A 27,051-nucleotide genomic window follows, 5' to 3' on the forward strand; every position below is an offset into this window, starting at 1 on the left:
CTTCCTCTATACTTCTTTTCAGTATTATTAGTTATTTATTATTATTATTATTATTATTATTATTATTATTATTATGTCTTTTTGAGAGAGAGTCTGCCTGTGGTTTCAGCTGAACTGGAACTTACTATATAGACCAGGTTGGTCTCGCTCTCACAGAGATCCCCCTGCCTCTGTCTCTGAAGTACTGGGATTAAAGCCTTGTGCTAACATGCCTGGCTCCTTTCCACACTGTTTCTTGAGATACGTTCTCTCACTGAACCTGGAACTCACTGATTGGCTAGGCTTACTGACTAGTAAGCTCCCAGGATCCTCTTGTCTCTGCCTATAAGAACTGGGATTGGAGGCACAAAACCAGCTCTCAGTTCTGGAAATCTGAAATCAGATCCTTATGATTGTATAAGGTTGGGACTATGGCTCAGTAGTGGAGTGCTTTCAGGCCTCTCGCCTTTTTGTGGTACTGTGGATTGAATTCAAGGTCTTCTGCATACAGGGCAGGCACAGTTGTCATTCCCTAAGTTAAAAGAGATCTGTTTTATTTTTTCCATGGTGGACACATCTCTACTTGCTTCAGTGTTTTAAAGAGTTTTAGAAGAGTTATCACAACTCTTGAAAACCAAGCACTTCAAATAGTCATTTGTACCCATTGCTCTATCATGATAAATGGCAGAATTAGAAGCCAGGAGTCACAATATGCTGCTGGGGTTGTGATCTATAAAAAGGAATTGCGTTAGTGCAGTGTGCTGCATTTTTGTAACGCTGATGTCTTGGTCCAGTGTCATCCTAAGGGTGTGTTTAGTGAGTGATAGGATGTTTAGCTGCAACCCTGGCCTCTATTTGCCAGATATCAGGAGCATCCCCTTAGTTGTGACGATCAAAGATGTCCCTGGAATGCAAAATGCCCCTGTTTATTAGAACACTAGGTTAGAGCTTTCTAATTTCAGCTAACCTTAGGACTATAAGCCAAAGGCTTATTCTCTCTCTCTCTCTCTCTCTCTCTCTCTCTCTCTCTCTCTCTCTCTCTCTCTCTCTCTCTCTCTCTCTCTCTCTCTCTCTCTCTCTCTCTCTCTCTCTCTCTCTCTCTCTCTCTCTCTCTCTCTCTCTCTCTCTCTCTCTCTCTCTCTCTCTCTCTCTCTCTCTCTCTCTCTCTCTCTCTCTCCACACACACACACACACACACACACACACACACATTGCTGTTAAACGTATAACCTCATTCCAGTTCCACTCTTGCAAGCTGCAATTCTCTCATCCTGTTTCCACACAGTAACAGCTAAGCGTTCTTGTGCAGGCTCCCGTCTGCACCCACTCACAACAGAGGCTCTGCAGAAGGGCTGCATGGATAGCACGCTGTGCTGGAATCTGTGATTCCAGCATGCTGTGGCTCAGTCTGGGGATCTCTAAACAATCTCCCCCGCCCCCTGCTTACCACTCCGGTGGGCTCTGGCAGACCGTCTTGGCAGCTGTAGCCGGTAAACTTCTGCACTCAACATGTACTGCTTTGTTTTAGGCTCTGAACAAAACTTCAGGCCACAGCTTTTTCCAGCTAACACTCTGCACACGTGCCTCCCTCCTTTGCCCTGACAGCTGGGGCTTGCAGAGACAGGCAGATTTTTGTGGCATCTCATGATAAAATGGTGCAATTGAGCAATCGAGGGAAATAGTCAATTGTGCAGAAATCTACACCCCTCTCTCTGATTTCTTCTTGCCTAGCTTTACTGGCCTCCCATATTCAACTGGGAGAGTAGCCAAATGAGGTGTATTCAATCATGTGTGTAGGTTTTACAGTTGACAAAATGTTTGTGTCTTCATCTTATTTTTAAATGTTACCCATAAAAATCCCAGGCCTAGAGAGGGGTCATGACTGCTCATAGCCACATGGCTAGCCAAGACTAGAAACTACTTTCGAAAGCTTCTTGACAGTTAAAGGCTCACAGCCCAGTGAATAAGACAGACATAAAAACAAAGACGTATAATACAAGACAATCAGTTCTGACAGACGGTTAAAGAAAACGAGCAAACAGAGTTGGGTGGCCAGAACACTTCTTAAAAAGAATAGAAAAGGAATGGCTTCCAAGGACAGGAACTCCACTGTTTTTAAGGTGAAACAGGGTTTGGTTCGGTTGTGGCACAAAGGAAATTAAGTTGACAACATTAAGTCAACAGTTCCCTTTTGTCTTTTCCTTTTGACAATACTGGGTTTGAACCTAGGGCCTCATGCATGCTGGGTAAGTGCTCTACCCTTGAGCTACAGGCCAAGACCTGACAACACTAGTATCAGCATTCGTCGTGATCATCATAATTCTCCTTATCATTCATGACATTTATTCAGCATTTACTATATGCCAGGTGTGGGAAAAAACACTTTACACTAACTGTGAGATTCAATTGTCATACGAATTCTGGGCCCACCTGTTCTAATTAAGTACATATTACAGATCAGGAAAAAAAATCTCAATGACTCAAAATAACATGCATGAAACAACTCTGTTCATAGAAAATGCAGCCTAGATTCATACCATCCTTTCAACATGGAGCATGACAAGATTATTTAGAAGAAAAAAGCGGTGGAGACAAACAGCCATTTTTTAAGCTAGTAAGTCGACAAACAGGAGGTGATAAAGTAAAACTTTCAGGCTTTCCAAAGCCTGGATGTGGCCTGTGATTTCTCTTCTGTGCTCTGTGGAAGAAATCTATCCACAGAATTCTCTTGGACTGAAAAAGAAATTTCCAACGCAGTATAACTGTGCTGTGACACTGCCTAACAAAAGGGGACATCCAGACCTGCTTGCCTCCTAAACCCATGATCTTGAGTGTCTCTACAGATGGTCAGGAGACCTTGAGGCTCAGAGGAGCCAGTTGATGACTTTCCTGGTCAAAATTTCCTTGAGGTTCTAAGAATATTCCATTGAGCTTTATAGAATTTAGACTCCAAAAATTTGTAAGAACTCTTCACCTTTTAGGTGTCCATCCTGGATAGGCAGGTTGCCAATCCATTTTAAGATTTTGTGTGCCCAACTGACCATGCAAGAAACAAAACATATGTTCAAAGAGTTTTTAATCTATGTCAGAGGAGAAGAGAAGGGACTTTTGCCCACTTCATCCTTGTTATGAGAGGCAGGTTGCTGGTGAAGGCCGAAGGTTTACAGATATTAGAGTTTTCTCATGCATTTTTATTATTATACTCTGTTTCATCATTAATTCCATTTCATTTACTCTCCACACACACACACACACACACACACACACACACACACACACAAAATGCACCAAGAATTAAGATCTAGGCACTTAGACATGTCTTGAGTTTACAAATGAGGAAACTACATCCTTAAAACTATGAAGCTTATAAACACATTCATACTACACCACATATGAATAGCAAATCAAGAACATGGCGCTAACCACCACAGAGCCTATGCTTTTAACCAGAAGCAATAGTGACTTATAAAACGTAAAGCATTTTCCCAATGATCGTCTGGTGACGTTGTTAACCTCTCTTTTTCCTCTCCACTGCCTTTCTCCTCTCCCTCCCTCTTCCCTTCCTTCCTTTCTTCCTCCTTCCTTTCTCTGTTCTCGATTCTTTTCTCTACAGGACTCCACAGAATGGAGCAAGAATGAGAGGAAAAAGGCCGGCAGAAAAGCATGAACTGGAGGTTTGTTGAGCTCCTCTACTTCCTGTTTGTATGGGGCCGTATCTCAGTGCAGCCCTCCCACCAGGAGCCAGCTGGGACAGACCAACATGTCTCCAAGGAATTTGATTGGCTTATTTCAGACAGGGGGCCTTTCCACCACGCCAGGAGCTACCTATCCTTTGTGGAAAGACACCGTCAAGGATTTACAACCAGATATAAAATATACAGGTATGATACAGGCCTTTCATTCGTGTTGTGCTCTGGGGAGGAGGTGTCAGGCATTGTCTGACACATGGATGTGTGGAGACACATCTAAGTTAAGACACGGTGACTTTGCTGTAAGCCGTTTAGAGATTTTATTCAATTTTGCGTAAACTATTAGCAATGGTGAGATCAAATAACTAATACTTCTTGAGTATTCTACTTAGTACTTTCAAAATCCTATTTAAGTTTTTAAGTCATCTAATGTAGATTTTGATGGTTTTCTCTACCGTACAACTTCAGTGGCCACATCTAAGTTCTGTTAATTATGGTTCCCAAAGAAACACATTCAAATAGTGTTAGGATTAGGTTTCAAACTCTGGTTTGTCTATACCCATAGTCATGGCACGCCTCTTGTTTTGCAAACGCTACAAATGAGCCGAGTATCCTGCCCAAACATATTCATAAATCTGGGGAAAAAGTAGGGACATCCAATGAATAACTTTCTCTTAAGCTACTGACCTGGTTATAAGCTTACTGTGATCCTATTCAACCAAAACAACCAAGTTCTATATAGGAGAGACCCTCTGAATGTTTAGTAACTTAACCTATACAATGCACAATAGACATATTAACAAGAAGAAAACTGCTGTATGTGTGTATACATGGGAGCCCTGCAAAATAATGAAACTTGAGGAAGGGGCAGATGATTTAAACGTGTATATCCTAAAATGTAGAACTGTAGAACAGAATAGGAACTTGGGGTTTCCAAGGGAGTAGAATCATTACAAGTCATAGGGCGGTCTGGAGAAGAAATGCAGGGGGAACTGACTTGTTATGTAGATAAAGTATCTCTGGTAACGGAACGTGTTACTTACACTAGAACAATAGGTGATAGCTTGTAATAGAATCTGGGCTTGTGTATACTGTTTCCTGGTGATGAGATTGCTGGGGGAAGAAGAAGATCCATGATAGTTGTTCTTTTTTTTTGGTCTTTTTGAAACGGTCTCCCTGTAGCCTGAGCTGTCCTGGAACTCACTATGTAGACCAGGCTGGCCTTGAATTCACAGAGATCCACCTGCCTCTGCCTCCCAAGTGCTGGGATTAAAGGTGTGCGCTACCATGCCTGGCTATAGTTGTTCTACTTTTAGAAGAATATGTCTGTAGATACAAGAATTACCTTCAGGGAATGTTCTATCTTGTACTTTGGGGGAGAAAAAGGGGCTAAGAGCCAAGAGCACAGGAGATGGTGACATAGATTTTAGTTTTCTTTTAATTCAAAGCACTCAACATGAATAAGTGCCATGCTTTGGATTATGGTTTTCTGAGTTTCAATCACCCAAAGAAAATTTTCTTATAGTTTGATTTTCTACCCTCTATTTAATCATGGTATCTATGCATATCCAGAACTCTTTAAATTTATTCCTCTTTTACTATAAACCTTTTACAATTAGAATGAATTTTTGTATTTCTTTATTACCTAACTGGAATCTCTTTAAGGGTTATACACACAGGTATGAGAGCATGCACATGCATATATACACATATACAACATGGGTTCATTTCTTTTGCTCTATCATTGTTATTACAAGCACACTATAAATATTATGAATTTAAATTAAATGCAAAAACCTCTCTGGAGCTTTTGTCTTAATGTCAAGAAAGAAAATGCAAAGTCTAACATTTCTGAGCTAATGCAAATAAGAGAGAAAGAAAATATGGTACAGGGAAGAATGTTGCCCTGCAGTGAAGAAGGGCTGGATTCAGACCCAAGATTGCCTGTGTTACTGATATGGAAAGTAGAAAAGTCATTTTGTGGTCCTGTTTACTGGAGATGAGTGAAATCTCCACCAGCTGCTGATGCATATCATTTGAAAGTTAACCCACTAATGCCTTGAGGTCTTAACAGGGGTTCTGTCTTTGTAAGAGTTCGTAGAAGAGCTTTCTATGTGCCCTGAAGAATAGGAAATAATCAGTGATTTGCTGGGAAGGGTCTTCTGAGCATTATGAAAATGTGAGAACACAAAGGGAATGAAAGCGTGAATGACAGAAAAAAGTACAGATGTGAGAAATAAGGGAGGTTTCTTCTCTTAGTAGAAAATACCAGCATTCTAATACAGTTACAATGACTGATTCAAAGGGCTGCTGCCTCTTGGGAGAACTGTTCTTAAATCACCCCAGTAGAATAGCCACCTGCTTTATCTCAAATTTGGATCCTTAATTTCTAGCAGAGTACAGTTTTTGCTGTTTGTGTTTATGATATGTGTTGACTACTTGAGAGGATACTGTCTGAAATACTTCATCAGGGAACCTTATAATTTTGAGATGCCAGATTTGGGGCATGGAAGTAATAGTGGAGCTCCAAGTATCTTAATTCTTTTTGTGTTTTAGCAAATAATAACAACTTCTGGGTTTTATACATAACTTTTTCTTCTATTTGAGCTTCTCACAGACACTTCAACATTGGGGGAGTTCACATTTATTTTAATATTTAAAGATGATTTAATGAGTGACTTGAACAAAGTCTTATAGCCAAGAAAAGTTTGAACCTGAGCTGGAAACCAAGTATGTTTATAAATCCATAACCACATGGATAAGTATGCTAGAAGTACCACACTGATAAATATGCTAGAAGTATAGGCATCTGGGTACCAGTTCCATATTGCCAGGCACTGATCTTGTAATATTAGGGAAGCCTGGCTTTTTTTCTGAATCCCACTTTCATCATTTATCAAATGATAGGGTTGATTTAGATTAGTGAATTTCAACCTGTGCTATGTGAAATGCTGACCACTTGTTAGAGTAGTCATAGAAACCATTCCAGTGTGGGGCGAGGACCAGAAGGGCTGATCCGGCAGGATCCCATGCACTCCATGCCCCTCAAATTGAAGATTTGCATGTGTTTTTATGTTTGGTTTTCACATGAGTTTTGTGTTGAAATGTAATCCACTTCTTAAACAAAGGCCGCAGTCACCCAGTGAGCTGATTTCTAAGATGCTATCAGCTTTAAGAGTGAGTATATGATTTAACTAAAGTTACATGGTTAATTAAACGATGGAAGTTCAACCCAGAAGCCAGACCTTTGGTCATTCAGTTATTCATTCTTACCTTTATATAATCCTGAAATAATTACTAAAGTTATAGTGCCAGCTCTCTGTTTAGCACAGATGATACCACAGTGAGGAGAATAAACATGGTCCTTTGTCTCAGAGGAGAGAGCAATATTAATTAATCATGTGTGTGCACACAAAATATCATATCCATATTAAGTGCCACCAGAGAAGAAGTCTAGGAGAGGCATATCAGGAAAGTTGTAAATTCCATAATCACTGATTTGGCTCCTGTGGTAATCTGCACATGAAACCACATGCACATAGATACCCAGAGACATGTTCTTCCTGGTGCAGGTTAGAACAAGTGTGAGCTTGTGCTCACTGGGCAGTTGTCAGTCGATTTGTTTTTCTTTTATCATGGTGTCATGAGGAACACACTTCTGGAAAAAGAACTAGCCAAACAATTCCCTATAGGACATTAATTGACTCTTGGGATTTATATCATCAGTAGCCCTGTCAAGGAAATCAAGTCAGATTCTTCATTCTTTTGAGAAAGACTTTTGATCTTAGACAAGGCCCTCCCTTGATGCAGAAGGCTCTGATATTCTCCTTCTGGGAGCAAACAAATGCTTTAGTAGCTTCAAGGCTTCTAAATGAAAATTGCAAGGGCCTGGCTCTCCTAGCAAGCTGTGGTAGGTCAGAATCAGGGGCAGGCTCTGTCGATGCTGGTGTCTTCAAAGACACCAACACCAGCTACCAGGCCATCCTCATGCTTAAGGGATGGGTTGGCAAAGCAGCATGTGGAAATGTGGACAGGTCAGGATGGGAGTGGACAAGGGTCAGGCACAGCTTGAGCCCTGGGTAAGGGCATGGAGGCCAAGGGCTCGGATCTGAAAATGTCAGCCAGTGCTGGGGGTGGGAAACAGCCACGACTTTTACCTCTACAATGATTTTTCTAACCCCAGAAAATCCTAGAATTTATTCTCAGCTCATAAAACAACCTCTTTATTTTCTCAGTTCCCAGGCTGGAGAAAATTAAACCACCAGTTCTTCCTCTCCTGGGCGTCTCATATTTTTGTTCCCATAATAAAAATAATAAAATGATTTTAAATTAAAGTGTGCTAAGTGTTCTGAATGGTCAATGAGTTGTAGAAAGTGATTGTTTACATTGAGGATACTCTTCAGAGTAATGAGATTAGACTGCTTATTGTTCCATTTTATGACTAGGAAAACTGAGGCATGAAAAGACTGAACAAACTGATTATATTACATAGCTGAGAAACCCTAGAGCTAAGAGCTGAAAGCAAGCATCTGACCCTCTATAACATGAGCCCTAAACATGCTAGCATGTCTGTCTCTTTTCTTAGTCACCTGGTTTATTTTCAGTGAGAGTTTCTCTGACTATGGGCAAGCCACAAAGTTTCTGAGACTCAGTTTTCTCATCTGTAAAATGGAGATGATAGTAAATTTCTGATATAGTTGTGGACAGAAATAAGTCACACATATATGGTACTAGGAATTTTATTAAGAACTTCATAAACTTGAGTTCTGTTCCCCCATTCCAGAATCTTGGTGTGCTCCTAATGCCTTATTGTGTTTATTAACTTTTAATAGCCTTGAAATAATTGAAATCATCAGTAATTGCGGCAAATTTAACAATTATTTCAAAGGTGGCTTTTTGATATTTTTATTTTGGGAAGTGAGAAGAGTGCTTGTTGATTTGTTTGTAAGACGGGGACTCGTGTAAGGCTGGCCTCATACTCACTGTAGAGTTGAGGCTGGCCTTGAATTCCTGATCTTTCTGCTTCTACCTCCCAAGGAAGCTTCAACTATAGCTTTATTGGGAGGATTATGGTACCATTTGTAGGCTTTGATTCTGGAAAGTCAGGTTAGAGGAGAGAAGTGATAAATATGTTCACTCTGCCACAGAGGTGGTTTTGTATTGAATGGCTTTCTCTGTAGGTTTCAATGTAAGTGGTTTGTGGCTTATACTGTGCCCCCTTAGAGCTCTAAATATGCACTTGAAAGTTGTGTATAAATCAAATCTTGGTAAGCCAAGTTTAATTGCGCAGCTGTCTTACATATTTATTTCAGGCTTGTATGAATCTCAGTTCTGATGTGTCATGAAGATATTCCTTTGTGGGTTTCACAAAAATATGTCTGTAGTAGGTTTTGCGGTAAAGCTCTTTGACTAAGTGAATGGAGCTGGGGTTGTGTGGATGGTTTTAAGATGAATGAGATGTGGTCATTATCTAGTATTCGGTTGTTGATATACAATGGTCATCTAAATATGGCAGGAGCTATGCATGAAGGCAACAATGTACAAGCAGACATTGCCCTCGCCATCAGGAAGCTTACAGAATAGTGGATGTACAAGGGCAGCCAAACGCTGCCCCAGCCAGCAGACTGGCTGAACTTGAATGTAGTCTCCAGCCGCTGATTCAATATAGAATTGTGACAATATTTGGTTCAGGGGCAACATTTCTATTACTGTGCAATAATTAGTCCAAGTGAGTTAACAAGGTAATTTTAAGAAAAAAAAAAGATTCCACAATTACTTTACTACTACTGCTGCTAATATCATTATTATTACATGATATCAATGAAGATAAATAAGGAAAATATTAACATTGCTGTTTTCGGGGTCCTGCATTGCACTATATACTGAGTGTCAAAATGATTACCACTAGTCTTGACAATAATCCAGTGTAGTAAACTGTTATCTCTATTTATCTAATCTATGCAAGGTAAAGGTTAATTTTTCATAGAGTAGGCATGCTTACAGGCATGTCTGATGCCAGAGACGTCATCCTTGGCCATGCTGTGCTGCCTCCCCAAATGTTGTGAATATGTACGTGGAGAAACCTAGACAGTTAGTTATTCGAGGCTTCCTACTGCTGGGCTTTCATCACTGTATTAGATTATGTGCCAATGTTTGACCAAACTCTCTCTCTCTGGTAAGGACTAGGGCTTTGTTGCTGTTTCTGTTTGGTGTAGAGAGTGTAGGTGTTGCTTTTCTGGATTTTAGTCAGGTACCTGACACCTGGTCAAGGAAGCTCTATCATATTGTGCAGCTTTTACTTTGAGTACTTTGGTATGACTCAACCTTCTGGTTTATGATGGAAAAGAATGGAGTGAGCAGTTTCAGGGTTTTTTTTTTTTTTGTCACAAGCATCATCTTATTTTTTAAAAAATATTCTTATTTAATTATGAAAAAATCATTCAATATATTTCAATCACATTCAGACTCCCTCCCCATCTCTGTCCTTAGCTGCCCCTCACCAACTTCGCATCCTCTGCTATTTTTTTTTCTTTTATCAAACTCTATCAAGTCTAATTAATGTTGCCCAAATGCTCTTCAGTGTGAGTCTATTCCCTGGAGCCTGATCAACATACTAGACATTATGCTTGTTCGGAAACATGATTCTCCTTTCCCCAGCAGCTATCAACTACCAACAGATCCTCAGTTAGGGTTGGAGATTCTTGCCCACCTCCCCCATCGATGACAGATATTTTTTCTGGCCTGAGCTTGCACAGGTCTTGCTCAAGCTGTCACAAGAGCTGTGGCTCATATGTACAACTGCCTTTCTGTGTCCAGACACCATTTCCTTGTATTCATCTACCATCTCTGGTTCTTATAATCTGCAGTGATCCATGAACTTTGGGAGGAGAGGGTGTGATATAGGTGACGATCTGTAACTTCATGTTTATAGTCAGTTCTGAAAGAGCCAAGAAATCAGTATTTCTGGAAAAGGTTTAAGAAAAATATTAAGATAAGTGATCTTAGATTTGGGTCTTTATATAACTGAGTTGGGGGTGGTTTGAATACAGGCATCACTGTAATAGATTCCCAGAAGTGTTTGGCCAGAGAAGCAAATGGAGACAAGATTTTCCATGTAAACTTTAGGTATGGGTGCAGACTGGTTGACAGGCACACAGCAATGCAGCCAAATCATTTTTGCTTTCTGATGCAAAGACGTGATTAAGGAAAACTGGATCTCAACTTTAGGCAGTGTTCATTCTTCTGGGAATCCTGGGAGAGTTCCAATTTGCCTGAAGAATTCTTTAGAAAGTGGGATGTGTAGGCTCTATCTTGAGGTCTGAATAAATATGGCCTGTGATATAAAAAGCAACTCAGATCAAGTGTGTTAAACAGATAATTTTCCACCTTTTAGAAAATGCCCAGTTGGCTCAAAAGAAGATAAATATGGGGCACTATCCCTTGTTCATGTTGTCAGTTTAAGGTATACTGGGGGGGGAGGCAGCAATCTCTACCCTCTCCCCATTCCTCACTTGTTCTAAATTTCCCTGAATGGAGGGGAGTGAACATAACCAGCAACTTTCTCCTGTGCTACTTGGGGTCAATTCAAAGGTACTGTCCAGTGCTGATTATTTAAAATTGATCTCCCAATTCTAAGAACTATGGTTTTATTGCTATGAAATTGGCACCTTTGCAGTCTTTTACCTCTTTGCTTCATGCCATTACTGGACTGGCTTCTGTGAGTTGCAAAGCACATTTTACTGCAATCTCTGCAGAGCAATTGTCCAACTTTAGTCAGGAGCAGTGTCTAAAAATGGACTTCCTTGCCCACCCTCTTCCAGGGCAATCTGACACAGGGCCTTTAAGCTGACAGCAAAGACAACGTTAGCTACCACAGTGGAAATTAGGAAATTAACCCTTAGGGCTTGTCCTAGTTACTTTCTGTTGTGGTGATAAAAGCACTGACCAAAACCAACCCAGGGAGGAAAGGGTTTACTTCACCTTCAGCTTACAGTTCATCACGGAGCAAAGCCAAGGCAGGAGCTCAGGGCAGGAATCAAAGTCCAGACCATGAAGGAATATGGCTTACTGGCTTGCTTCCCTGCCCTAGGCTCAGCCTACTTTCTTATACAACATAGGACTGCCTGCCCAGGGGTGGCACTGCCCACAGTGATCTCGGCTCTCCCATTTCACTCAATGAAAAAGAAAATGCCCCACAGACATATACAGGCCAATCCAATGGGGGAATTTGCTCAGTTTAAGAACACTTTATCCATGTGTGTTAAGTTGACATCTGAAGGTATCTAGCACAAGACTTTAGACTTTGCCCTAAATCTTGGGCTAAAGAAAAAGGGAATTTTTCCTCTGGAACACCTGCAGTTATGCATTCATTTGAAAACTATTTTCTGCTCTCCAAAGTCCTGCTGACCTGACCTTGTACTGTTTAATGGGGATGAGAGAGGAAATCCTTCTTCCCTGTCCTCAAAGGCCTCTGGTATCTTTGGGGAAAAGTAAACAAAAGACAGATTACCAATGCCACATGGGTGGGAAGCTCCCTGGCTGAGTAATGCCATGGGAGTTTCTATGCTTTGCATAGGGGAGAGGACCTTCTGTGGTATAGAAGTGGAGAAGTTGGGGAAGGATGGAAGGAAAAGCCCAGTTGGGAAGGCATGCTAGAGGAAGGATGCCACACAGTCTCCAAGGAGGATTCGGCTGGGAAGTCAGTTAGGAAAGGATTTCATGCATGACTGAGGAAAAAGACAGGAGGAACCCTGGGACTAGGTTCTCATAGGCTGTGTGCTTTTGTTTTGAATAGTTTTGATGTTAGAATCCAGGGTTTAAAGCCAATATTAGAAGGAAATTGAGATTGCAAGTTGATTTCAACCTTCAATATCCAGTTAATTAACAGAGTACTAATAGATAGCTATTTACAGTAGTATTTTGTTATTTTTTGTTTTTATTTTAACCCATGCAATGAATTATATTTTACATTGACTTTAAAAAAAAAACCTATCTAGAGACATAGGTAAGAATATGTGCTTGAAATGAAAATTCACAGAAACTTCATGGTTTTTATCATATGTGATGCATTGTGGCACCTTATTCTATTCCATTCAAATATCATTTACTCCTTTCTAAATTATTTTTTTAAAGTGCTGGTGCCTACCAACAAAATTCATTTTCATATTTTCCAGTTTTAAAACATTGACTTTGAGTCTATACTGTGGTCACATTTAGCCTCAGAGGAAAATTGAGCTGAGTTTACAGGGAGCAGGGTGAAAGAGTTAGAAACTCTGCTTTGCCTGGTGCAAGAACTAGGAAAAACGCTTCTCTGGCAAAGGATGGGAGCAACATAAATCTGCCAGTTTCATCATCTATAGTGCACTGGGGAGTGGCTAATGCAGAGAGTCATTACTGTTCAAAGGGCTGAGAATAAACTACCGTGAGTGCTTGGTTATAGATGGATCATCTACATCCACCCTCCCTCCAAAGCTCCGAGAACATTTTGGGAGAGGATGTGGAACAAATGTAAGAGTCAGATGACAGGGAAGAGTGCTGTAATATGCTGCCCTCTGGACATGGCGTGGCTGTTGCATACATGAACAAACAGCACTTGTGGCTATCTATACAAGAGCTGTACAAAGTCAGCACAGTTAGCAATTCCAGCATTGAGCAGGAATGGGCTTCTGAGGACCCACCACTATCTGAGGAATTACTGGGAGATGATGGATGCCGGGAGGAGGGACAGTCACTTTGTGAGTGGGTTTACACTGGCTGGTTCCCCATGCCATAGTGGATGACACCACACTCACACACATGGGCAGCACTAATTGGACTCTGTGGTTAAGAAATCAATAAACACCGAAAGAACTAGGAATGGCGAAGGTTTGAAACGTCAAACTGATGTCCACAGATGCACTTGGAAGCATTGCTCTGGCTGCAGCATAGGGATAACGGGAAGCCAGAACAGGGAAAGTTGGTTGTAGTGGGAATTTAGAGTGAGAGGGAATGCCTAAGACAATGAAGATGGAGCTCAATGACCCTGGTTCCACCCAGTGCTTCTAGCTCAACTGCGACCTTCCCTCTAAGGCAGCTCTCTGCCTGCGCTACATCACCTGCCCCACGTCTGTGTTCTGTACCCCTGGCAAGATGCATTCTTTTCGTAGTTATTCAGCTGCTGGATACTTTCGTGTCACTAATGAAAGGAACCAGAATGCCCAGGCCTCTGCCTCCGAGCAATTTATTTCTCTCTCGAGGCCTTCCTCCTGGGCACAAGAATTGTTAGGTCTCATTAGCAGTGGATTCTCAGACTGTCTAGAGAAACATTTTGAATTCCATTTTTTATCTCTACCTGACTCATCCTTGCTCACCTTGATGGAAACTTCCTGCCACAAGTCAGTGTCTAAGACTGTGAACTCTAAAACACTCACTGTAGCTTAGCAAGTATTTAGACTCAAGCCAACGCTGATTTGAATCTTAACTCCCCATTTCCCACTTATATGAAGTCATAAGTACGTGGCTTACATTTGTGTGGCTTCAGCGCCTTCGTTAGTAAAAAGGGGATAATTCCAGAGTTCACTGTGAATTATTAAGTAGAGAATATATGATAACACTTAGCACAGAGTAAGTGCTTGAGGAATTGTAGCAAAAACAGCAGAAGCATCAACCCCTGGCGATTTGACAACAGGAGCTCTGTTGGAGGACTCTTGTTAGAACCTTCAAAAATGATAGGCTTGTGGGTTCTGTAGTGTAGTATGGATCCTACCTCTGAAAGTAGAATGCATTATTCTTAGACCAAGAAGACACTTCTGAGGAGGAAGAGAGAAGGGAAAGACAAAAGAGGGGAAGGTTTCTGATCTTCCTGTGGCAGAAATTCAGAGGCCAGCACAATGGCAAAGGAACTATCAGGTACATGCATTGATTCATGTATACAGTACATGTCCAGTGATTTGCAAGCTTCTAATTTGTTAATCAGCCCAGATGACATCTCATCTTTCAGTTCCTGTATGTCTGTGATGTGTAGCGCACTGGAGATGTTGGTCCCTCAGGGACGACTTCCTACTCATATACCTTACTGCAATCAGCAGCATTTCAGGGTGAGGAGTGTGTGTGTGTGTGTGTGTGTGTGTGTGTGTGTGTTGACAGAAGTGTGGAATAACTTTGCTTAATGCAATTGCAGGTTTGTTTTTCAAGGAGGGTTGGCTTGTGACAGACTTTCTGTGGCTCTAGTGTGACAACCATTTTATTTCACATGGATGGAGGAGTGTTCTTTGAATAAGAAAGGGACAGAATACAAATCATATGTCCTGTGCTGAAGGATGGCTGTGATTGCCTTACTTTATGAAGGAAGGACATATCTAGGCATTATTAATTGAACAAATAATTATTGAGTCCATATAAATATGAGTATATACTGTGTTAGTCTTTAATCCACACTAATGCAATACTGAATTGTCAAGATCACTGATGAAGAAACAAGAAAGACCCAAACTGGTATCTAGCATGAGGAATGCTGGGAATGGAGCAGTGATGACAGGAAGAAACACTAAAATCAGTGTATGTGCATGCATGTATGTGTTCATATGCACACATGTGTGCATACGTTTGAGTTGCAGCAAAAGGAAAGACTTGTTGTTGTCTACAAGAAATTTAGTATGGGAGAGAAACGCTGTTAGCATGTCAGCAGCAGAGTCAGGACATGAAGCCCCACACACTTTATATAAAACACTTTGAACTTTATCTTAAGGTAAAAGCTCATATGCTTCCTTATTTTAAGACTTTATTGCTTCAGTGAATTTGTGATGTGCAGTTCCTCCAGGCCAATGAAAGACTAATAATTCTGTTTATTAAGTGGTTAGAACCAAACAACTTAATGAAGTATTTATGTCCTGGCATACTTAGTGGCCATATGAAGGAAAAATAATACATGCAAAACTAAAGGACTATTTTTATTCCTGATGTTATTCTCAGTTACTCATAACTACTCTCTCCTACTTCTCAGACTTGGCACTTAGGTTATACCTTGTTCATTTCTGTTCCCCACTAATTTTTGCACAGCATTTTATAATTGTACCAATTGTTACAAGTAAAACTTCACAAAGATAATCTAAGTTTGAAGGGAAACTAGTGTGTGTCCCTATGTTGAATGCATGAACATCCTCAAGGTGGTAATTTTTATGCCGTCCAATAAAGGTCAAATACCCGTCATTTCCCTAAAACACTGACTTATCCTGCAGTTCCCTGGGACCATCTAAGTGTAGATTTTGTGAGAACACTGGGAAGCTGTTCAGAGACTGTTGACTGGATATGGAGCATGCTCTAGCTGTTATCTAAGGTCACCATTGTTAAAATGGAGATAATGGATTGATGCAGGGAAGTTAGTAGAAAATACAAAATGCATGGCTGGAAAGTGGCATGTTCCAGAGCTGACACAGCTAAGAGGAGATATCATATGGGTTTAAAATAGCAGTGATGAGATTTGAGACACTTTTTTTCAAATATGTTTTTTTGTTTTAGACATGGCCTCCCTGTAGCCTTAGCTGCCCTGGAACTCCCTATGTAGACCAGGGAGTCTATATAGATCTCACAAGGATCTGCCTGCCTCTGCCTCTCAGGTACTAAGATTAAAGGAGTGTGCTTTGACACTGGGCTTCAAACATGCTATTTTTAGAATGATGTGGGTTCACAAGAAGTTTTGAAGATAGTAGAGAGGTCCCATGTATGGTTCACATAGTTTCCTCAATGTTTACATGTTATAAAGATAAAATATCAACCAGGGGATCACAGACATGTATGTACAGGTCTATTCCATTTTATCCTATGTGTAGACATAACCACCATCATAATCAAGATACAAAAGTCCTATCACCACAAAGATACCTTGCGCTAACCTATATAGTCAGACCTCTCTTCTATCAACTACATCTCTGAAGCCTGCCATAACTATTGGCTCTCCATGCATATGATTTTGTTATTTCAGTAATGTTATATGAATGAAATCGTAACCTGAGATCATTTAAGGAGTCAGAAGTTTTAGCATATGGCAAGTGCTTGAATAAGGAGGCTGAGAGAGAGGAAAAACTTCAGAAGACGGGGAAATATCAAGACCATGCTTTCAGTAATGAATCACGAGCTCTAGGATGAATGGGAAACAGAGAAGGTGCACATATTTAGCTTGTTTGATTGAATAGGTGGAGGCATTTTTCATCAAGATAAAGAGTCCAGGACTACCAGGGGACTTTCTGAGATCGTATATATCTGAAGACGATGAGTCAGCTTTGACAACATGGAATTTATATCACATGAATGATCCAAATAGAAACTCGATAGTCAGTTATAGAAATGGTGTGACCCTTTAAAGCAGAGCTGGGATGAGAAATTATAATATTCAGAGTCATTAGGTTGCCTGACAGCCCATGGGATATGCTTGGTTGTGAACAAGCCTGTTCACAAGCCTGCAAAGAGAAACACTGAGAACTGGAGACATTGCTAAGGTATGGGAGAAGTATCATGTACATTTTGTGCGGTAGAGAATAAAATAAATGACTGCTTGAAGGAGGATGTGTAGGCAACCAAGTAAGTTGTGATATAGCACATCAGGTAAGAACTGAAAATAGACATATACTTAAAACGTTCCTTTTGCTCATTTTGGCAAGAGCTCTTTAAATAGAATGTTAGGGACAGACAGGTCTAGATGGCAGCGGGCTGAGACAGAATAAAGAACAAGACATCTCATTTTGTTTTCTGAAGGAGCATAGCGAGGAAGGGGCAGAAATGTGAAATGCGAAGTTGTATTTTGTTTCACTGGTTTTAGAGACTAGAAGGACATTTAAGAGAGTTAGAGATGGAAGCTACAGCTCAGGGTAGGTTGGTTTTGAAAAAGCATCTCCTGAGCAGGTGGAAGAGGAGGAACAAGAGTGCCTGTGAATGTCAAAGGAAGTATGCATTTCGGTTGGAAAAGGAAGACGTGAAAGAGAGATTCTGGTGCAGATAAAGAAATGTATTTCCCTTGTGGGAACTGGAGGAACTGCTGATGGCTTCTCTTCTCTTTGTGAAGTAGATAGAGGATGTCAGGGAGCACCAGAAGAATGCAGTGTTTGGACATACTTGGAGTTGTTCACCCATGCACAGGTAGAAGATTCTTATTAAAGAAATATAAAAAGGGAATTGGAGAAGGCAGGACTTTGATAAGGTTTGTGACCAGCAATTTATTTATTTATTTATTATTTATTTATTTATTATTTACTTAGTTATTTATTGTTCTTTTTGAGACAGGATCTCCCTGTAGCACCAGCTGTCCTGGAACTCACTATGTAGACCAGGCTGGCCTTGAACTCACAGAGATCCACCTGCCTCTGCCTCCTGAGTGCTGAGATTAAAGGCATGCGCCACCATGCCCAGCTAGGAATTTATTTTTAACACTATGATTTGTGAAGCTGAGACGTTACTCTCCAAAAAAAAAGAGAAAAGTTTCAGCAACAGAACATGAGTTGTGGATGCGCTGGGTTCAACAGGAGAGGGGTTTGCCAAGAGAAAGATAATTAATCAAGATAGTTGAGTATTGGACTAAAATTTGGTATTAGTATGTGACCCAGAAATCCTACTAATAAGTAGAGATGTATATTCCAATGATGCAATTTCAGGATATAAAAAAGATATATACACCTCCATATGTGGAACTGATATGTGTCCAACAATATGTAAATGGATAGTGTAAATGTGGTACACATGCACATGCAATGAAATACTATTCACCTTTTATAAAGAAACTAATCCTGTAATTTGTGAAAATATGCATGAATTTAGATGACATTGTATTCAGTGACATAAGCCAGACAGAAAGACAAATAGGACAATTTCTTACTTAATATGGAACCTGAAACTGTCAAACTCTTATAACTACCAGTGGCTGAGGTGTGGCATTAGAATCATGCTGGTCAAAAGACGTAAAATTTAAATTTGATGGAGGGAATAAATTCAGAAATCTGTTATTCAATAGTGTGACTATAATTAACATTAATATATTGCATATTCAGAGATAATGGAAAAGCTATCTCATTTTAAGTGTTCCTAACACAAAAATAAATATATTAGACAATAATCTCATTAATTACTTTGATTTGGCCATTCCATGATATATATATACACATCTATATACACATCAGATTGTATACCATAATGTATGTATGCATCATTATATATTATGTTGTTAAAAGGAACTTATAAGGGGTATTGGTTAAAATAAATATGTGGCTAGATCATTCGATATAAATCGAATGCAAAGACAAGTGAAGCTGGTGGATAGTTGACGGTATGAAGGAGGGCCGAGGGTTAGAGGTCTTAGTGGGGAAGCAGGTATCGTAATAGTTAAGCTAGAGAGAAGCGTGTTTAATGTGTCCGGATTAGAATGGTTTGGGAGATGGAAAGTTCTATAGTAATTAAAAGAAAGATTAGGAGCTTGGATGAAGATGGTGATGAAAGTTACTGAGTTGGCATGGATAGGTGGGCTTGGATTCTGGGAGTTGGTGCTAGGTATGTGCATGAAGACAAGACTTAGGTCAAAGTCTTAGTTTGAAATCGTGTGCTGAAGTGACTGTGAAGCATCAGAGGGTACTCTGGGAGTTGTGTATTAGTCTGCTTTTTGTTGCTATAATGAAATGAAACACTTGATGCTTGATACTTGGTGAAGAAAAGAGGTTTGTTCACCTTACAGTCTTAGCGTTAATAAGAGCATGGAACCATCATCAGCTTGGCTCTGGTGAATGCCTTCTGGCTGTATCAGAATGTGGTAGATTGCATCATACCAGGAACACTTGGAGAGGAGAGATTGCTTTATATGGGTGGATTTCAAGGGACAGTCAAGAGAGCCAAACCTGCACTCTATTGTCTTGGTAACTAATCCATATCAGGAGACCAGCCTTTAGTCCCTTGGAAGGATGGAACCCCATGACTTGGTTATCTCCTACTAGGCCTTATCTATTGAGTTTCCAGCATCTCAACATACCACATGGGGGGCTAGGTGGTTCAAGTCCCCAGGCACATGAAGTTGTGGTGGAACAAATCATATACAGTAATAACACTATCTACAGCAAAGACCAGAAGAAGGATGAGGTGGAGGGAATTCAGTCTCCAACAGATTTGTATTTGAGTTATGTTCCATTTTCCCTTAGGTCTCTGAGCTACAATTTATTCTCTCTGACCCTTCAGTCCCTCTTCTGAGAGAGGAATTTATCATCATTGTCTCAACCACAGAGCCTTAATGTTCTAAAGAGAAAGTGAAAGTAAGTGTGCTTAGCAAACCCTGAATCTTCATGTAAATACAAGCCCTGTTGTGTACTGGCCCTGGAAGGCTGACTTTGGATTCCTTTCACTGTACTGATGTAACAAGTGCTTTGGTACCCAATAACTGTATTTAGGTAGCCTGATTTCAGACTATTATTTTAGGATAACAAAATGTACAGTGGCTGTAATATTAGAGATGGACCGTTAGATGTCCTCTCTTTTAGATGTACAGAATAAATGTGCAGGAACAGTTGACCCAGACAGACTGACCGACGAAAGGATTACCTGTGCTTCAATATAATGAGTTCAATATTCTTTTGATTTGCAAAAAGGCACTGAGACACCCAGGCCTGGGAATACTCGTCAGCAAAAAGAAAATGGAGATTGTGTTTCTTTGCTGTGCATGGCACAGAGTCCTTATTTTAATTAGCTTCGGCAAAACTAGCTTTTAATTTGTTATTATTAGTAGTAGCTTTATAAAAAAGGTCAAGGAAGGAAACCACTACTGGCTAGGAGATAACACAGGAATAGTATTAAAAAAATGAACCCACCTTACTGCGTGCTTCTCTCAGTGTTTTCATAAGTTGAATGTGAACGAGAAGAGGCATGGGCAAACGATGAGACCAAATCCAGCTGGAATTCATTAGCTCAGGAAGAAGTCAAGAAGCAAATAGCAAAAATAGAGAGTAGTCAGTGAACTATAGAGCTATGACACCAGCACAGCATTAGCAGGTAAATCTTAACTATATCCCAATTATGCCTCATAATAACTCTTTGTAATAACTACCACCTGTAACTTCATTTCACAGATGAAGAAATGGAGGTTCAGGAATTGGACTTGCCCTACATCACACAGCTAAGGTGTTAGATAACTGAAATTCAGAAAATCTGCTTATAGAATCTAAGCAGAATGTTGAGGACGTGGAGGGAGAGGAGCCTTGACAGTCATCTCTTGGGTGTCAGCTGAACCTTGGTTCCCGCTTCTGAAACACTAAAGATTTGGGAAGATCAGTTCCTGAAATACTTTGCATTTCTTTTCTTTTTCTGCTTTAATTGAAGTATAATTTAGGAATAGTTTATATATATTTCATATGTACAGCTTGATGTGTGTATACCATCTGAAATGATCACAATAGTCAGGCTAATGAACAGAGTCATGACATCACATAGTAACCACCTTCCCATGCCTCCATCTTCCCAACACCTAAGTTCTGTTCTCTTAGCAAATTTCGTGTGCTCATTGCAGTATTATCATCAAGCAATGTATTAAATCTCCAGAGCTTAGTCATCTTAACTGAATAAAATTTTGTGACTTTTATCAACATTTCCCCAACTTTGCCTTTCTATGCCATCCGTAGAAGTCACTGTTCTGGTCTCTGGTTCAATAAGTTTTATTCTTTAAATTTCATTAAAATGTGTCCAAATAGTATTTGTGTGTGTGTGTGTGTGTGTGTGTGTGTGTGTGTGTAACCAGGTTCATCCATCTTATTCCCAAATGCTATCATTTCCTTCTTTTTAAAACTAATATTTTACAGCACAAAAATCATTTTTTTCATCATGTCACCCATGGACATACACACCTTTAGATTATTTCTATGAGTTAGTTATTCTATAATGCTGCAGAGAACACAAGAGTGCAGATCTCTTCCTTCAATACACTGGTTTCATTTCCTCTGACTACATACCTGGGGGTGAGATTAATGGATCCTGTGGTAATCCTAGTTTCAATTTGTTTTTAGGGTACCTCCATACTCTAGTCCACACTGGCTGTAATTCACATCCTTGTGAACAGTGTTTAAGGACTGCCTTTCTCCATAGTTTGTCAACACTTGACTTTGTCTTGATTGTAATAGCAGTTCGAATAAGTGAGGTGATGTCCCATTGAGGTTTTGACTTGAAATTTCATGGTGGCTAGTGATCCTGAACATCTGTTCATATACTGTGCGGTCTTTGTTTTCTTGGGGAAAAGTGTGTTTATTCTAGTGTTTAGTCCATAGCCCAATTAAAAATTGGTTTGTTCTTGAGCTCCCTGTATAGTAAAATGTGGCTCTGAATTCTCAATTTTCCCTCCCTGTCCCAAGTGCTGAGGTTATAGGTGGGTGCCTATAATGTCCATCTGAAATCTTTTATAAAATGGATCTTTTGGTGGTATTTGGGGATTTAATCCAGGGCTTCACATATGCTAGTCAAATTCCATAATACTAAGATATATTTTCAGGTCAGACACTTTGGATATTAATTCCTTATCAAGCATGTGATTTAGAGACACTTTTTCCTTTCCTACTGGTTGTGTTTTTACTTTACTCATTGTTGCTTTTGATGTGCAGATTCCTTTCAGGTTGATAAAATTCCACTTGTTTTGTGTGGCTTTTGTTACCTGCAATTTTAGCAACATATCCAAAACATCTTTTCTCATGTTGATGTCAATATTTTCCCTTTATTTTCTTATAGTTTTTAGGTATGTTAAAGTCTTTATAGTCGATTCTTTTTTCATTACTGTGACAAAGTACCTGCAGGAAACAGCTTAAGGGAAGAAGGCTTTGTTTTGGTTCTCAGGTTCAGAGGGGTCCCAGCTGACTGCAGTGGAAAGGCAGTGGCCCAAGCACTGCTGTGTGAGCTTGTGGCAGAGATGCAGTTTCTCACAGCAGGCCAGGGGGTATTGTCTGTGGCCAGAAACAGAGGTGGGTATGCACTTCAAAGTCCCCCCTCTCTTGTGTCTATTTCACTAAGTAGATGCCTCCACCTCAAGGCTCCACAGCCTTCAAAATAATGACACAAGCTTGCGACTGAGTGTTCAAAATATGAACCTGTGAGGGACAATTCAAATTCAAATCACAGCCATTTTTATGTAATTTCATTTTTTCATATGTGGCATTCAATTTAATTCTTTTTAATGTTGGCTTCATTTTGCCCAACTTTATTTATTGAGGAAGCAGTTTTGCCTATTGCATGTTCTTAGCACACTTCTCAAAGATCAATTAAGTATAACTGCCTACATTTATTTCTACTCTCTCTAATATGTTATATTGGTATATATGTCGGATTTTAGGTTAGTATTATATTGCGTTGATTAGTGTGACTTTGTAATGTGCTAAATCCAGTAAGTGTGATACCTCCAGCTTTGGTATTCTTGCTCAAAATTGCATTGACCATTTGAGATCTGGGCAGTAAAAATTAAACAATATTAAGTTTTCAGTAAGTAAACACAGGTTGCCTTTCCCCTTATCACTGTCTTCTTTAATTAAATCCTTCTTCACTATTTTCCAATTTTATTTACCAGGCTTCTACTTCATTAGTTTAGTTTATTTCTAAATTTTATTCTTTTTCTTGCTATTGTAAATGGATTATTTCCCTAAATTTTTTCATTATTAGTGTATAGAAAAATTCAGAGTTTTTGTATACTGATTTTGTGTCTTGTAACATTATTAAATTCATTTATAAGTTCGAAGAGAGCATTATTATTTTGTTGTCTTTTTTTTTTTAATTTTATGCCTATGCTTGTATTGCCTGTGTGGAGGTAAGCACACCCATGCTGTGCAATGCCCGCAGAGGACAGAAGAGGCCGTTGGATCCCCTAAAACTGGAGTTATGAACAGTTGTTAGCTGCCATGTAGGAGCTGGGATTCAAACTTGGATCTTCTGCAAGAACAACCAGTGTTCTTAACCACTGAGCCATCTCTCCAGCCCTATGATGTTGAGTCTTTAATATTTTGTAGCTATATGGTGTCTTCTGCCAGCACTAATGATGTTGTTTGAATCTGGACTCATTAGCTTTAATTTTTCTTCTCTAATTGCTATGGCTAGTACAGTTGGAGTAGAAGTGGAGAGAATCTCACTTTCTTTTTGCTGGCTTTTAGTGGAAAGGCTTCTAGTTTTCATTTCAATGTTTATTTCTACTCCCTTCTCAATTTTTCCCCTTCTATCTTCCCCTTCTTCTGCTCCCTGTGCAAATATGCCAACTTCACATAATGCTTCAAATTTCAGAAGAAACAGTCTTATATGAAGGATGCAATGATAACCCACTGGGTCTCTAAATGACTTGCCTAGTATAATTTATCTGGTAAGTGGCGTAGCATTAGCTCCTACCCAAGGTTTCTCGGGAGACAATAAGCACTTCTTTAACTCTTCCTAAGGTAAATTTTGTTTGATGAATGCGTTTTTTCAAATCACTGATACTCAGTATAGCTGTATTTTTGTTGCCTCTTGCAATACTTTTCACAGGGGAGTCTTGGAAAAGAAGTTTTACAAACATGAAGCAAAGAAAATGAAGCATACTTAATTTTCATAAAACTATAAATTTTCCTTTTATTTCATTCTTGGAGAATACCATCTTAAGAAGAATTTTAACTTAAGCTTGTTTCCTCTGAATATTTTATTTATTTATTATTAATTAAAAAATTATTTTATGTTTATGAGTGTACTGACTGCATGTGCATAAGTGTGCTGGTGTCATGAAAAGTCCATGGAGTCTAGAAGAGGGCGTTGGATCCCCTGGAACCGGAGTTACAGATCGTTGTTCACTGCCATGAGGGTGCTGGGAATTGAACTCAGGTCCTCTGAAAGAAGAGCAACTGTTCATAACTGCTGAGCCATCTCTCTAGGCCCCTGAATATTTTTATAGCATGCAGTACTCCAGGGATAGGGAAGAATCACCTCTAACTTACTGGTTATTCATACCATATACTGGAAACTTTCATGAAAAGTGCATCATCATTCTTGAGGAAAACTTGATCCAGAATGTAAACTCCACAGGGTCATGAATTTGATTTTGCTTTGGTCACTGTTATCCCCCTAAAGCAAAAAAGGTACCTGATATTCCTGTGGTGGTGGTGGGAGGGCCATCCAAGACATGTTTGTGAAATCATCAATTAACTTAATAAATGCATTTCTGTCTTTTAAGGAAAATTCTTGTTAGTGATCTGTGTTCTGATTTCCATCACACTCTTGGGCTTTCATATAGTCATCGCAGTTGACAAATGAACAAAAAAAGAAAAAAAGAAAGAAAAAGCAGGAAGGAAGGAGGGAAGGAGGAAAGGAAAGAGAGAGATAGGAAACCTCAAAAATCTTTTTGTCATTTATTGTTTACCAATCTTATATACCTTCAGACATAAAATTTCGATCTGCCTCTGATAGAGACCTGAGGCATCTGTCATTGCGTGAAAGACCAATTTACTTAATTTTCTGTCTGGAAGTTGGAATTTTTCTGCATTGACAGACTCCATCAAAGGCTGAGAGCACTGTCTTAATTCCTTTTATTTATTTATCTTCATTTCAACCATTTACATATCCTTTCATGATACAGGCGTTTGAGCCCTGTTTTGTGCCAAACATTCTGCTGGTTACCATGGATATGAATAGTAACATAACCTTCTTGCTGAAGGAGCTAATGGCATAGTGTTAAAGACAGACAAGTAAACAGTTACAAAATAACGCTTTAAGAGTATACTAAAAGCATATACAGATTTTGCCATGACTTTTTCTGTCTCTATTCTGAAAACTGTCTTTTATTTTTCTAGTCTTTATCTAAGCAGTCATCTTGAGCAATGTGAGATACAAAAACATGGGGTACTGTGACACTATTGTTCTAATCCTAGCTTTATATCTAATTTGTGAATTGGAATTGACTAAGCCCAGTGCTCTCTGTAGGCTTTTGTGTGCTCATCTCTAAATGAGATAATAACACTAAGTGTTTTGTTCTTACACGTGTTGGTTCCACGAGTCTCCTTCTTTACCAAAAATTTCAGGAAAGTATTCCTCATTGACTGCCATTCCCGGGCATGAGGAATAGAGTATTTTTTCTTACTAAAACTCCTTCCCTGAAATTAGCAGACTGATGTCGTATCATTAAACATAGCCAGCTCGCCTCAGCACAGTTCTCTTTTGTCTCCTGCAGACGGAGGATGGTAGAGAGAAGGTCATGGCTATACCTAATATGCACTTCCATTTCACCCTACTCTATAATTCTTTCCCACTTTTGGATTCTTTTCTTTTGTTGAGCACTACCCATTGACTTCTGGGAAACAAGACCAGGAGAAAGACGCCCTTGAATAGTTCAGCTTTGTCATCACCCATCTGCCGTGGTAGATCTTAAGCAGTTCTTGGGAACTTGTTTTTGAAACATAACAAGCAAAGGTAGCCATGGGCACTGGGCCAATGTCTATTATGCCTGGGAAGCTTATAAACTTATACATACAGACTCTGAATAGGGGACCAGGGAGCTTCCTGTTTGATGGCTCCAGAGAGACCATTGCTGATGATTGCTTTAAGGAAGTCTCGTGAGAAAGTCTTTACTGGCTAGACTTATCAGAAGATGGAAAACACATTGACACCATTGAAGGGGACAGTCACTCTCTTGGAAATAAATGGCTTCTAATTTGCATGGTTTTAGGAAGAGAGTATAAAAGCACAAATAGATAATTAACTTCAGTTACCTTTTACACTATTGACAACCCAAAACAAGCCTTCTGGGTAGACATACACAGTTGCTTAATTGGTATACTGTAAAAGAGGATCTTCATAAAGAATGCTAGTAGAGGCTACATTCTGGCATGGGGCTATAGCTCGCCTGCTAGCTGTGGACATAGATAAAGCCCTTTGCTAATTTCTATATTGCATTTGGCAAATGAGTAGAAGCCCTTGTGTGGTTGACACTCTGTTTACAGGCATTTGTCCAAGTATATGTCCTCTTTCAGACTGACCAGCTGTTAATCTGCCCTCTATTCTTCCCTGGAAATCACAACTCTCACATCTTCCATTACATCTGATCTCCTAGAACTCCTTAAACTTCTAACTTCAGCTTTCATCTCCCCTCCAAACTTAGAATCCCCGAGTCTCACTGCCACGTGTACATTTCCATCAGATATTTTCATGAAGTGCCATAATCTCCCTTCTTCCCCCGTTCATCTGCTTCTTAGGTTCTCTGTTGATAGTAATGACAACATCACTTGTCTAGAGGTCCAAGCTAGAAAGTTGGTCAGCCTTCTCAAGGTGTTCCTCTCACTCGATGATGATGATGATGATGATGATATAATTTTCTCCTAAGGACTAGCATTTATGACTATGTTCAGACTTTGTGTTCATGTCTGAATTGTGTTTTGTGCTGTGCTGAGCCTATAAAGTTGGG

The 27,051-nt window shown here is 39.7% G+C and overlaps 1 protein-coding gene across 2 annotated transcripts in view; it reads left to right on the plus strand.

Annotated features, from left to right (window-relative positions):
* Brinp1 (BMP/retinoic acid inducible neural specific 1) overlaps window positions 1-27,051 on the plus strand; it is a 185,342-nt gene that overhangs the window by 44,575 nt on the left and 113,716 nt on the right. The window contains exon 2 of one of the 2 annotated variants that reach the window (XM_008833478.2): window positions 3,593-3,860. The exons of the other annotated variant lie outside the window; for it this stretch is intronic. Coding sequence (XP_008831700.1) covers window positions 3,643-3,860 — 218 coding nt within the window. The 5' untranslated portion in view covers window positions 3,593-3,642. The remainder of the gene's footprint in view (window positions 1-3,592; window positions 3,861-27,051) is intronic. 2 annotated transcript variants of the gene reach the window in all.

This window comes from Nannospalax galili, unplaced genomic scaffold, assembly GCF_000622305.1.
Source record: "Nannospalax galili isolate Female #2095 unplaced genomic scaffold, S.galili_v1.0 scaffold34, whole genome shotgun sequence".
NCBI lineage: Eukaryota > Metazoa > Chordata > Mammalia > Rodentia > Spalacidae > Nannospalax > Nannospalax galili.